Genomic DNA, 15,547 nt, shown 5'->3' with positions numbered 1-15,547 from the left:
TGGTAAAAGGCTTAAAAAAGAAGAAAAAACAAAAATACATGAATCCCAGACTACAAAAAATAAATGAAACATTTAAAAAGATCAAAGATGATGACATGCTGAAGGTACCTGCAGACAAAACTATGAACATTTACTCCATAGACTATAATAAATATAATGACTTGATCCTAACAGAACTGAGGAAAAAATATAGAATTGCAGAAAAAAGTGAGTTAGATAGCATAAACACATCCATTAAAGAAATATGTGAAGAAATAGGCATTAGCAATAAAATAGAGGTATTTACCCCATTAACCCCAAGATTTACTTTTAAAGACCACAAAGAAACCTTTAATATAAACCCTAGCATTAGGCTTATATCCCCATGTATATCTGACATAGGAAATATAAGTAAAAAAATTCTTGATAGCATTATACCTAAGATTAAACAGAAAATAACAAACCACCTATGGATATCCTCAGATGAAGTAATAGATTGGTTCAAAAATATAAGTATTAGAAGTAACAGTATGTTAATTAGCTTCGATATAGACGCATATTATCCCTCCATAACACCACAACTCTTTAAAGATGCAATATCATTTGCAAAAACTCTCACTAGCATAACCAAAATAGAAACAGATATAGTTAACTTAGCGAGACGATCAATAATAAAATATGATAATAAACTTTGGACTAGGAATAACAGGGACCTAAACTTCGACATCACGATGGGATCGGCTGACTCAAGTCAGGCAACTGATGTAGTAGGCCTATACATATTGCAAAAACTAAGTGAAGAGATTCCAGAGCTAAAAGGTGGGCTATATCGTGATGATGCTCTGTTTTACATAAATGGTAGTATAAGAATAGTTAAGAACACCAAAACTAAGATAAAGAAAATATTTAATGATTTAGGGCTAACAATAACCTTCAATGAAAACTACAAAACCGTTAACTTTCTGGACCTTACCCTAGATATAATAAATAAAACATATGAACCTTACCACAAACCTAACCAGACATTGTACTACATTGATAATAGATCTAATCACCCACCATCCATGAAAGCTGCAATAATACCAAACATATCTAAAAGACTATCTAAAATATCAATTAATGAAGACAAATTTAACAAAAATAGGGAGTATTATAACGAAGCAATAAAAAAATCAGGTTACAATAAAAAAATACAGTACATAAAGAACCATAATGTTGAACACACTAACTTTAGGACAAATGTAAATATAATATCATATAATAGAGTAATGAATAGAAATAGAAATAAAATAGAAACAAATAACAGAACTGATAACAACATAAGTACCAGCACTCGTGAAAAAACAATAAGAATGGAGAACAACACTAACACAAATAGAAAGAATAGGAGGAAGCAACAAACATGGTTCAACATCCCATACTCTATACATATTAAAAATAATATTCCAAAAGAATTCTATGAAATAATAGATAATAACTTTCCACCAAGCAATAAATTAAGTAAAATCATAAACAAAAACACTGTAAAAATTTCTTACTCAACCTCACCAAATTTAATTAGAAATATAATAGGAACGAACAGAGCCAAAATAGAAAAAGCAAATAATAATAACTTAGAAAATAATAGGAATGAAAACCGTGGATGCAACTGCCGTGTAGCTATAGAATGCCCGCTAGAAGGAAATTGCCTCGTATCAGATGTTGTATATAAATGTGAAGTTAAAACTAATAGAGGTATAAAAGCATACATTGGTAGTACGAGCACTCAGTTTAAAACCCGGCTAAACAATCATATTTCATCATTTAACAAAAACAATAATAGTAGCAAAAATATAATAAATAACACAGCAAACACTAATAATACTAATAACAACCATAGTGGGAGGGAAACAAATAGAAAGAAAAATAATAATGACACTGCACTTGGGGAATGGATACGTGAGTTAAAAAGCAAAAACATAGAGTACACTTTGAAATGGTCCGTGATAGGTAGGGCAAAAAGTTATCATCCATCAAAATCAGGCAAATGTTCCTTATGTTTACTAGAATCCTACAAAATACTAACATCTGATAAAAGCTCATTGTTAAATCACCGTACAGACAACATACAAATATGTCTGCATAAAAATAAGTTCCTAATATCAAGATATAGATAATAAGTAAACAAATAGATAGACAAAAAACTGAACAAAAATATTTTCTTTTCACCAAAAAAACCGAGTTTTAAGATAAATGAATAAAAAATATTAGAATAGCAAATAAACTTATAAATAACAAACCTGAACACAACATAAATACACATGATCAATAAATAATAATATGATTAATAAAAAAATTAAAATTAGCAAAAATGACAAAGATTAATAACAAAAAATAAATAAGTTATTTCCCTTTGACTACTAAATTATAAGGTAAATGCACAAATTCTAAAAGATGTAAGTTAATGACTGAATAAATAAGAAACAAAGAATTGATAGAGTTAATTCCCTTTAATCGCAAAATCAGAAAAGACCGTAAACTTGACACTAAAAATTATAAATGGGAAACAACGAAAATAATTAACAAAAAACATAATATAAGAATAAGAAATAATAAATATGTACATAATGATAACCATTTTAGCCTAATAATAAAATAAATACGAGAAAAAAACAATAACAGGAAAAAATATGTATAGACGGCCAAAAAAATAAAATGAAACGTAAACACCCAAGAGATACGAAAAAAAAAAAAAAAGGAAAAATTACTAGCTTAAGAAGAAGTTAAAAAATTAATTAAATAATTTCGTAAATAATAAATCAAACGTAATTAAAAATAAGAAAAAATTACTAGCTTAAGAAGAAGTTAAAAAAATTAATTAAATAATTTCGTAAATAATAAATCAAACGTAATAAAAGAAGAAACAAAATAAGAATGCAGAATTAACATAATGGATATTAGATACATAAATTGGAAAGAAATTAAAAAACCAAAAAAATACGAAAATAAGGCTAATAAAAAGAAAATATAGATATATAAAAATCCCATGGAAAAATTTTTAAAGATGGCAACCTCGATAAAAAAATTCCATCCCCATGTGAGTTTTTAAAAACAAATTGTGACTGTAATTAATTTGATTTTAATTGTCTCTGAAGAGAACGGTAAATAATGAAGATTCGGTATGCTATAATTAAAACAACCGTTTGTCTTTTTACCCTTCGAAACAGCTGTCAGACTAAGGAGGAAAAAAAAATATATAATAACATGTCTTAAAAAATAATAAAAACAAAAATTGTGTACTAATAAATAAAAGGTGTTGTTTATCTGATTATATAAATTATATTGCTCTGAATTCTCATCGAGCTAAACCGAAGTTAATATTGGTACAATTATCAATAAAATACCATTTAAAAGGTATTAAAATTGATTGTTAAAAAAATACATATATATATATATATATATATATATATATATATATATAGTCTTATTTATAGTATTCCGAATTTTATTGGGTTTATATAATTGAAAATTTCGTAACCGTTCATATACCAATAAGTTTTAAGTCAAAATGAGATGACTTAAACTGTAAGCTTCAAAATTACCATATTTTATATTTGAACATTCATATATTGTTTTAACAAAATCAAGACACCAAGAAATAGATTGATAGCAACAAATAGTGTATTTCATCATGACTTACAATTGTTTCAAGACTATTCGGACAAATTCAAACCCTATTTAATAATTTAAAGATAAATCTTTAAAAAAACCTTTGGAAGGATGAGATGTAGGTAAAATGTCTGATGAAAGGCTCTTCTTGTGAAAAGTTTTAAACGATATAGGATTTGAATTTGTCCGAATAGTCTTAAAACAATTGTAAATAACGATCAAATGCACTATTTGTTGCTAGCAATGTATTCTTTGATGTCTTGATTTTGTTAAAACAACACACACACACACACAATATATATATATATATATATATATATATATATATATATATATATATATATATATACTGTGAAAGCAAAATCAATACTTCAAAAAGGATGTTGATGGCAACAAAAAGTGTATTTCATTTTAGGTTACAATTGTTTCGATGTCCAGTCGAACAATTTCAAACATTATATTCTTTGAAAATTTTCCAAAACCAGCATTTCTTCAGACTTTATGAATAAACACACTTTTGACAATAGAGCATTTTTTGAAGAGAAAGAAAAAAAGAAAAATTCCCTTAATGGGAAAAGCATGTGAGAAACATTTACCTTTGTTATAGATATGGAAAACCCCATTTAAATATTAATATATCGCCTAATTTTCGTATCCTTATTTAAGAAACGAGTCATGAGAAGTTTTCACAGAAAACCCTAAGCCATTTAAAAAAATTTTTATATATCCCTTTAGTTGAGTTCCGAAATTAGATCTCGCTGTTTTTTTATTTCCCAATAATTAATTTTTTTATGAAAATAATTTTTTAATTTTTATTTCTATTTTTATGGTATGGCCATAACAACCTTGCAATAAGGTTACAGTTAATTTTAGTTTCGTATTAGTGGACAGTAATGTTTACAGGTTATCGTTATTATAGTACTTAGATTTAAGACCATTTTAGGTTTGAAGTTTAATTGAATATGAGAATAAATAAAAAGGATGTATTATATATAAATCCTTGTATAACGTTTCGAGTGAGGTATTCTAATCTATTATTATTTAATGTTTAAAATTTATTGTCATTCTACTTTAATGTGTTTTCATATCGTTTCTAAAGACAATTATGAAGGGAGATAATCCAATTATGTTGTTAATTGCTACTAGTTAATTTTGTTGGAAACTGGGTCGATTTTTATTTCCTATAACAGCTAAAGGGAGATAATGCAGGCCGTTTGATGTTTTCGGTTCATTGATTACTAGAAGGCGTCTATGATTTAATAATTAATTTAATCAGACAGATCAAGAAGGTGCTACGATGGCTTATTTAACAAACTAAGGATATAAATTATGTTTTTAATCTTAAAAAATTGGTTTTTACCCATGGGTTTAACCCACATCTGTTATTAATCACTTATGCTGCTCATGTCTTATAATTCGTGTGTTGTGTTCTTGGGTATCTAAATAAGACATTGTATATCCTCTAATTATTATTCTGACAGCAAAACCACCCAATAGCTACAAATGTGTTTTACTCCGATGAGATGTCTACTCCTGCATTTATGGGTAAAAACATTTAGAACAGGGAATAATGCAAGAGAATAAGTAAATCAGCGTGGATTCTACCAACTTAAGATGTCAGATGACAAAATCAATTAAATTAATTTTCAGCCCCAAATTGCTAATTTAATTTTTAATAAAAACTAGTTTAATTGTTAAGTTGTTTTATTGATTTGAAGAGGGTATCACTTATTTCACCGTCAATACTGCTACAACTGAATACAAAAATGCTCACCATTATGGAGAAAAATTCCATTTTTAGATGAGCTTTATACTTTATTTATATTTCTTACCCGGTTTAGAATAATAGAAACAATATTCGCATGTTAGATTTGGATCCTTCATTTAGATTATAACAATTCTAGCTATTTAACTCTACATTAAAATTTAATCCTAGCATCGGATGATCCTTAATGTTGTAAAAGGTTATACCTTAGTTACATTTAAGGCGTGATAGCAGAAATCTATTCCTGTGTAGGCATCTCTGTATGACATCTAGTCTTTTATTCAAAATTTCCTTTTTGGAATTCACTATGTAGAAGTCTTTTTGTTGCCATCAACACCTTTTTTGAAGTCTTGATTTAGCTTTCACAGTATATTAATGCTCAATTATGAAATATGATAATTTCGTAGCTTACTCCTTAACTCAACTCTTTTTGGCTTAAAACTCATTGGTATATGAAAATTTACTGAATTACACGAGCTCAGTATATTACATATGAGTCTCTCTCTCTCTCTATCTATCTATCTATATATATATATATATATATATATATATATATATATATACAGGGTGGGCCAAAATAAGGGTCCTATTTTTAAAAATTCATAATTCATGTACAGTGGCGGCTCGTGCCTAAGATTAGTGGGGTGCTGTTATAAAGAAAACACCTATTGTTTTAATATTGTGTAAACATAAAACAAACATAAAAATATACATAATTTATACGTATGCACACGTATAAAAATACAATAACTTAAAGGAATTCTAAATAGATGTAAATATTTTACTTATTACATTCATTTGAAAGTAAACTTCATTCTCCTTGTTTTAATTTGTGAGAAAAGATTGATAGTTTTCTCCTTAACTTCTGAATGACTGCTGAAGAACTTTTTTATTAATTGAAAGCACTGCAAGTTCATTTAGTCTTTCGCAACCCATGGTGTTCCTTAGATAAGTTTTTATTCTTTTCAGAGTTGAAAAACAACGTTCTATCTCCTATGTAGTCATGGGAATTGTCTAGATAATTATTATGAGTTTTGTGATTTCACTAAGAACATCGTTTAAATTGTTTTCCAAAATAAATTTCAGGAGATCAATTACTTTGCAATATTCATGGATATGTGACCTACTATAAATATTTCTAGCTCAGTTTCAAACTTTTCTTTGTTAATCATGAGATATGCTTCAGTTGTCAAGGATATTTCTTCTGTAGGTAGTTTTTTTTCTTAAAACTAGCAAAGCTTATCTTGTAAAACAATTTAGCAAGTATTAAATGTTTAGTTGAAGAATATCTGTCCGTTATATCAACAGATATATAGTCACACAGTTCTTTAGCTTCGCCCTGGAGTGTTTGTGAAGAATGTTCACAGTATTTGGTGTTTCTTATCTCTAAAATAGCAGTTTTGAAATTTGTTATGTATTCATTGACTTTATATATGCTAATTTCCCGAGAAATAATTTCAACATGAGACATAATTTTATGAAATAGCTCAAACCAAAATATGAAATTTCATCGTTCAAATATTTCAGAATTCCTATCGCTTCTGCAACGGTCTCATCTACATATGATGTTGACTGAATTTCAGTGACAGTTTTTTATGCTTGAACATTTTCATGAACTCTATTTATGTATGTTAAAGTTCCATCTTGTGGCGGATACACGTAGAATGCTTACATCCAGATACTTCTTGAAAAATGGACAGATGCTGTGGTGATCTAGAAAAGAAAGTTGGAATAACCAAAATGTTAGAGATAAATATTCTAGCATTTCGTATAATGCTTGCTGCATTCCTCATTATTAAATTAAGTTGATGCGCATAACAGTGAGTGAAATGCGCATTACTATAAACTGCTTTTATTTTCGCCTGACCACCAGCTTTTTTGCCTTTCATGACATTTGCATCATCAAATGTCTGAGCTATCAGTTTTTGGCGATTTCCTTGAAGGATTATATCTAATTGTTGTAGAATACATTTTGATATTCCATCAGCGGTTTGGTTTTCTGGAATAAAGAATCCCCAAATGTGTTCAAGTATTTTTTCATCCAAGACGTACCGTAAAACAATGATCATTTGTTTATGTTCAGACACATCTGTTGTATCATCAGCCATGACAGCTACAAAGGAAGCTTTGCTAATTTCTGCCCTTATTTCATCATGGTATATTTGTAAAAGACAGTCAAGTATGTAATTCTGAATAGTCTTGGAAACACCTTTGAAGACATTACTGGTTTCTAAGTGATTCTTTAAATCTGGATCGAATTAAGATGCAAAATTTAAATATCCTCTAAATACACTTGGATTTACTGAATCATCTTTTTCATCATGTCCTCGTAAGGGAGTTTCAAAGTTCCCACAAAAGAAAATACAATCTATTATTTTAGATAAAATTTCACGGTTCTTCTTAACATATATGTTATGATTAATGATTGAAAGTCTGCAGGCCTCACTAAGTTTTGCTTTAATATTTATGGTCCCCAAAATTGATAGGGAAACTACATTGTCAACGTGCTTCTCATGCTTTTCAGTTCTATCTTTCATTTTGCTAATAGTTCTGAAACTATCTTTTGTCCATGTTACATCACCCCCTAACAACAAACAAGGAAAGCAGAACAATACCTTTTTTAGTTTACAGCCGCAAAGCTAACTTTTCTGTTGGTACCATTAAAGCTATGAATATACACTTTGTTGTTGCTAATGCCTGGCTGAGATATTTGAATATCAGGCGTTGAACGGCTTCTTTTCTTAATTACAACTTTATCATGGAGAGACAGCTGTGAAAACTCAATCTATTGACGTTCATTTACCATTGCAGAAGTTATTTCTTGGGGGTGCAAGGAGACCATGGTTAAATTCTTTTTATATCAATTGTCTTGGGAAAGGTAAGTACTAGGTAGTCTATTAGTAGAATATCAATTAGGGTAGAAGGAATACAATGTTTATGTGATCCTCTTTTTGCGATTCAACTGAACCGGAATTTCTAACTGAATTGAATAATACTTTTATAACTTTTAGGTCACAGATTTTTATTAACGAAAATGTTTAACTATTTAACAACGGTTTTATTTATAAAAAGCTTGTTGTTAATTAAAAATAGGCGTATAACAAAATAAGCTTGTCATTAAAATTGCTTTTTTTAATACAAATATTTTTAACTTTGCCATTATAAGCCGTCGAAAAAGGGGTAATACGCAAAAACATTTTCATCAAAAAACACTATTTTAAATTGTATACACTTTACAGAGTAATAAAACATATACAAATATATTTCTTTTAAACTTTACAGATTAAATAAAATTTTACCGCAAACAAACAAATGAAAAACATTGTTTAAATACATTTTATTTACAATTTTTTAATAATTTATTTTTTCATAAAAACAAAATCTTTGCCTGCAAACGATGGTAAAGTTAGGAGATTACCATTTAAAAACGGTTTTATTGGATAACAGTTTTATTTAAAATTTAAAAATGTGTGTTTATAACAAAACTTTGTAAATAAAATATAGAATAAAAAAGTTTACATGTTTGTACTATGAGCAAACAAAAAAATAATTAAAGATACATAATTTTATTTACAAATCTTTTTACAACTTTTTATATAAAAATAAAAGCAAACTTTGGTATTTACTAAGCTTATTATAAAAACGGTTTTACATACTCGTCTTGTTATTGCACATTTTAATTAAAAAAAACTTTGTTCGAAGTGTAAAACTTCTTGCTTTGTTCCATCAACAGCTTGTGTAAATAATGCCTTTTTATTTTAATCTTTTCAAAAGAACAAATCAATTGTTAGACCGATAAATATTTAATAAATTTAATAAAAACTATGATTTTTACTAAATCTGTAATTCTGGTATATTTTATTTAAGATTTAATTTATGATAATTCCGATATTATTGATATCGTATTGTTTAAAAATAATTCCTGTTTATACTTATGCCACAGATTAAGGCATACAGATTTAGATAAATATATGTATATCTTATTATTGTATATTTTATTAACAAAAAAATTCTTTTTTATTTACAGGATTACAGAGAAAACAAAGTATTTTATTAATTTATACAGAATCAACATTTGTTATTTAAAAGCAAATACAAAATAATTTGTAAGGATATTTTGTTGATAATGCAAGTAGGCAAAAAAGTTAAGCCTTGTGCATCCGACATACGTAGTTTAGCATTTTCATATCAATCACAGGGAAAAAGACACAAGAAAACACACACTGGAGAAAGACCTTATTCATGTGATGTGTGTGGTTCAGCTTTTGCACGAAAATTTGATGTAAAATTACATATGCGGATACACACTGGTGAAAAGCCTCATGTTTGTGAAGTGTGTGGATCAGCTTTTATAAGAAAATTTACTTTAAAAATGCATATGCGAATACATACTGGAGAAAAACCATATTCATGTGACGTGTGTAGTTCAACCTTTACAACAAAATCACAATTACAAGCGCACATTCGAGTACACACTGGAGAAAAACCATATTCGTGTGACTTGTGTAGTTCAGCTTTTACAATAAAATCAGATTTAAAAACACACATTCGAGTACACACTGGAGAAAAACCTCACACTTGTGAAGTGTGTTCCAAATCATTTTCACACAAATCATATGTTAAAATCCACATGCGAACACACACTGGCGAAAAACCATATGTGTGTGAAGTGTGCAACTCATCATTCTCAGAAACACAAAAATTAAAATTCCACATACGAACACACACAGGCGAAAAACCTTATTCTTGTGAAGTGTGTGATTCAGCATTTGCGGACAAATCCAATTTAAAAAAACACATGAAGGTACACATTTGAGTGTAAAAGCACATCTTGTCAATAAGAAGCCAAAAATTGTGTGCAGAAAAATTCAAACATGCATATTTTGCCAACTGAAACTATGATAAAAATGAAAGTAACAGAAAAGACACAAACGACCAACTTCTTGTAAACAGAAGATTGCACTGATTGACTGCTGCTTGTTTCATTTGCTTTAATTTAATTGTACATCAAGAGACAAATGATAAAATGAGAAACATTAAAATAGTAATACAGATGGCATTCAGTTAGAAATATTTCTAGGTCACATGACATCTTTTTTCTGTATTATTATGCATACACTGATTAAATTAAGTAATCTATAACCGAATCATATATTTGTGAAATGATGTGTTTGTGACTTGGAGATCATAGATTTCCATATCACTCGTTCACCATTTCTGTACATTTCTTATCATATCTCGTGGAAAAATATTCAAAGATGTGGAAAATATAAGTTTAATCATATATCTACTTTGTAGGTTACATTATGATATAAATATTTTGTTTGTTTCATGTGCATTGCAGTTTGCTTTCATTTTTACATTTGAGCATGTATTGTCTTTGGGAACTTTAATTTTAGACTAACCTATTTCTCTATTGGTTTCTATTTAATCAACCGTGCCTTTCATTTTTTTCCTTATAATTCTCACCATAGATTTTTTTCGCCTTCGTATTTCTACTGATTCTTCTATAGTAACTTGTATTTATATTCTATCCTACCAATTCTTTCAATACTACACAAAGAAAACAATTATTTTATTGGTTAATGGATGTCAAGCTAGTCGATAAGACATTTCACATCTAATATCATTTCACTAAGCAATAAATATTCAAAAGTTACCCAAGATGTCCTCCATACATCTTCACACTGTGGCATATCCTTGTGTCAGATGTGATAAAGCACTGTTAGATATTTATGTCAGTAGTTTCCTGAACGTAATGCACACTCTCTTAAGAAAATCGTTCAAAGACCAGCTGAGTCTAAAGGACACATACTAAAATCTCTGGCGCCATCCACCCATCATTGTGTTCTAATGATATTATCAAAGTAATCAAATCCTGTAATCCTCGTTTTGCACATATATTTTCGGTCGTTGTTCTCCTAAATATCTTATGCTATTACTATGGGATATCACAGAAATTATTCTCAATTAAAAGCAGTTGCTGGTATATTTTCAGAGAATTAGTGTTTTGCCTTGTATATTTGTCACAATAATCGCCTGTTTATGCCATATTTCACCTACTTTTGTTTGTTTTATAAGTGCCATTCACGTCTCAAATGATTATAACCTTTCTCTAATGTTCGCATGTACATTGATAGCATCTCTTATTCTAAAGATGCTCAGATCTTAGCCTTTTGATTCGTTTTGCCTACCTCAGCCAAGTTTGCCTGGTCATGCGTTTGTTTGGTTCTGCAGCTTAAACATTTTACTCTTTTCCTCAGAAATAGTTCCGAGTTGAAATGACATGAAAGGAATTTTTATATGCGTGTCACTTAGACTCAGCTGCTCAATAAATGAATTTTTCTCAGTGGATGTGATGGGTTTCACTGCTACTTTCACGATGGCAGTTTATGTTTCTGGATGAGATATTTTGTATGAAGTCTCAGTATACTTCAAGTCCACTTTCATCAGTTGTTTACAACTACGGACACAAAAATAAGTGACTCTAAATATAAACAATTGAATTGGAAAGTCTGCAAAACTCTTTTAGATAAAAATAATTTTGGTGCAGCCAGATAATAAAAGCAGAAGTGATGAGGAAAGAACAAAAGTTTTCATAATCTTTTCTGTACATGTTGTGGATAATAAATGCTAAGATTGTGATCTACTAAGAATGTTAAGTATAAAGATGAACACAATATGCGATTCACTCTTCATATGAAACTTTAATATGTTTATGAATTTGAATGCATTCACTCTGACATGTAGATGAGACGTTTTGTTAAAATGTGCAAATCATTTGATGTTGTGAGTTCAATTCTAAATAGGTAATTATTTATTTTAACTGAAAACTAACAGATTAGAATTAGTTCCAAATTCAGTGATGCATCTCCCAAGATTTAACACAGAAATAGACATCTAAAGAAAACGAATATTAACAAAAATGTAAATAGTAATTTTTTTCTTTTGTTTTTCGAAAATAATAAAAATTAGGTATCGATTGTGGAAAATGCGGTGATTCGTAAGGTACATGTGCAGAGTATAGTTACGACTAAAATTGTGTTTATTAATAAGTGATGGGACGATTGTTTGCACTGATGAAGAAATTGCATAATTTGAGAATCCTAATAATTCTTTCATTATGAAACATGAAAATTTGACATCATCATTTACTGCCGACATTAATAGTTTACTTGAAAATGGTGATTTATTTTTAGAAATAATGAATCGAAGTGTGAAATCTTTATCTTAACATATTAATTCATTATTTTCTGTAAAAATATATTTGGTATAATTTTATCAAATGCAATATTCAAGTATCGAATATACTTTTCGTTATCTTAGCTTAATGGGTTACTTATTTTTGTCTGTATCTTTCTTCAACTTGTCATTGTCTCATGCTCCAAAAATGTTGTTTGCATTTTTTAAAAAGTTGTATTCATGGAGAAAGATGAGAAAATTACTTAATTTTTCACTAATTATTTTTCTATTATTGAATATTAAGCGGCAGGCAAGACCGAAACAAGCAACAAAACTCCAGAGAGCGAGTAAATAACACAAGACAACACTGCGATTTATTACAATGTTATGAAAATATAAAACATTTTAATAGCAGATTTTAGAGTGTCAATAAAATATTTACCTGGTTAAATATTTAAAATCCAATTTAAATATTTGTAATAAAAAATATTGGAATTTAGCAAAACAATATTTCCAGTTAACAATAAAAATAACATAAACTTGTTTATGTATAGAACATAATTGACAAATAGGTTTTGATATATACACATCAACACAAGTGAGTTAGGAGTTCAGTTCGGGCCACAGAAGAGATTTGTCTCTTGCAACCTGTACGTTTGATGAAACACACTTCTAGCAAAATGTTGAAACTAAAAGAGAAGCACAAACTCTGAGGGAAATTTTAAAAAAATGTTTTATGTAAAATATAACACATCTGGTGTTCAGAAGATATCTTCATTCACAGAATTTTACAAAACTTTCCATGGAAGTATCAATCGATGAATAAAAAGAACAGTAGAAGAAGGTATGTTTCCCTTTGTCTGTTCCACACAGAAATTATATATACGTTTTTTACAGAACTATCTCTTGAACGTTTATTGTCCAGTTTTTATTTAATGTATAACAAAAGCACACATGCACCAACACAGAAGACAAACAAAATTAATTTCTAAAATTCATTTTAAAATGATTCTGCTAAGAAAAATATTAGTTTTATTGATTTATTATAACATTTCTGCTTTACTTCTTTATAATTTTTATTCATTTTTTAGACTTTATTAATTACCTTTGAAATAGTTTAAGAAAACTAATATTTATCTTTCAAGAGATTTAAATGCTTGATAAATGCTTCCAAATCCGAGTTTTCAAAGCAGCCTTGAAAATATTTTTTATTCTAATTGTTTTTCCATGTGTGAATATATATATATATATATATATATATATATAAATATAAAATGGGTTAAGAAATTCCACACACACACACACACACACACACCCTACCCCACCCTAAAGGAAAAGAAAAAAAACATTAGGAGAAAGAGATAGCGACTACAGCCAGGTCAACGATCTCCCTCGCAAGCCCAATAAAAGAGCAATAAAAATTGAGCATGCCAATGAATAATAAACACTTACAAGCATCCACCCCTTGGAAAAACTTCAAATTAACTACGAAAATCGCCATTTTTACATCTCCAACACATTTGAAAATAATTTCTGACGAGGACGCATCACAGAACGTCTGAAACGCGTGTAAAAACGATTTCAATGACTTAAAAACATTATTACAATGATCCAAACATAATTCTCAATGAAAAAGCAAGACACGGAATAATAAAATAATGTTAAAAAATACACATTACTGGTAACTACTCCCTTATTTAAATATATATATATATATATATATATATATATATATATATATATATATATATAAAGAGAGAGATTAGAGATTAACTAAGCAATAATCTTTCAAACACAATCAAAAACGAATTCGAAACTTATAAAGAAAATTATGATACCCATGGTCAATATCAGTTTTCACCATTAAATTGCATGTACCTATCAAGTAAGTTTAAGAGGTGGAAGATATAACTCGGGTAGATCTGGTTGCCCTGACTGTCTCTAACTCTAATAGTCTTTGTGCATATTTTACTGATGAGAATGTCTTTGGGATTAGAAAAGGGTTGTCACTAAATCCAATAGATATAGACATTACAGCAAGCAAGCATGAGACGTTATATTATAAAGTTGAGTCAAGATGATGTTGTAACGGGCTGGATTAGTAAGAGTACGACACCAAAGAGTGATATGGCAGTTGGTTAGGCCTGGTAAAGTAGGCGTTACCAAAAGTTTATTTTTGGGAGGAGGTATTTTGTATTCATTTACAGAAACATCATCGGATATGGATTGCCGAGCATTATGTTTATTTCAGGAATAAGCAGCTTGGTATTCACCAGAAGAACATTAAATCGAAATTTCCAAAGATTTTGTTCATTTACTAAAGGAGGTTCTTGATATTCGCCCTGAAGGTATTGGTTAATTCTTGATTTCGGAACAATGTATTTTCATTTAAATTTCCTTTACAACTTGATCTTGGCATTGGAACTGGTTTGCTATTCTGTTGGGATGATCATTGTATGTATTGCTTATAATTTTTGTGCCACTGTGTCATTCTTTTACTTGCTTGTTTTTTATCTCTCATCTTGGAGTGGCAAACATTAGCAAAATCTCTCTTTTTGTTGCATTTTATGCATGATTTTTATTTTTTTTGGTATTCTCGAGGATGCCTTTTGCCACAAAAAGCCACACTGTGTTGGGTTTTTATTGTGTGACCCAACCCCTGTGAGAATGAATGTAACAGTTATAATTGTTATAATAGAGTCAAGCTTTATTTATGTGAAAGAATACCGGGGAATTCCTGATTGTCTTGCTGGCTTTCCTTGCTAGTTGGTGACCCAACTAAAAACAAGGGAAAAACAACTGCAGCTGAATGGATGTTAGTTGAAATAACAATTACAATAATTTTTTTTATCAATGGAATGAATCAATGATATACTGGAGAATAATTATGGAATATTATTTTGGGTCCGACTGAGTGATGATGACCTCTGGGTCACCCTTCCAAATACCGATGCCATGAGAAAAATATATAGA

General features: G+C 29.0%; 1 protein-coding gene across 1 annotated transcript in view; it reads left to right on the top strand.

The window, feature by feature from the left end:
• Window positions 1-10,728, top strand: part of LOC145269141 (uncharacterized) — a 57,050-nt gene extending 46,322 nt beyond the window's left edge. The window contains exon 4 of the mRNA XM_080124748.1: window positions 9,459-10,728. Coding sequence (XP_079980874.1) covers window positions 9,459-10,208 — 750 coding nt within the window. The 3' untranslated portion in view covers window positions 10,209-10,728. The remainder of the gene's footprint in view (window positions 1-9,458) is intronic.
• Window positions 10,729-15,547: the final 4,819 nt, after the last annotated feature.

The sequence above is a fragment of the Euprymna scolopes genome, chromosome 45, assembly GCF_053919585.1.
Source record: "Euprymna scolopes isolate OS-2025 chromosome 45, ASM5391958v1, whole genome shotgun sequence".
Taxonomy (NCBI): domain Eukaryota; kingdom Metazoa; phylum Mollusca; class Cephalopoda; order Sepiida; family Sepiolidae; genus Euprymna; species Euprymna scolopes.
Note: the sequence above shows the minus strand (reverse complement) of the source record. Positions and strands in the feature narration are given on the sequence as shown.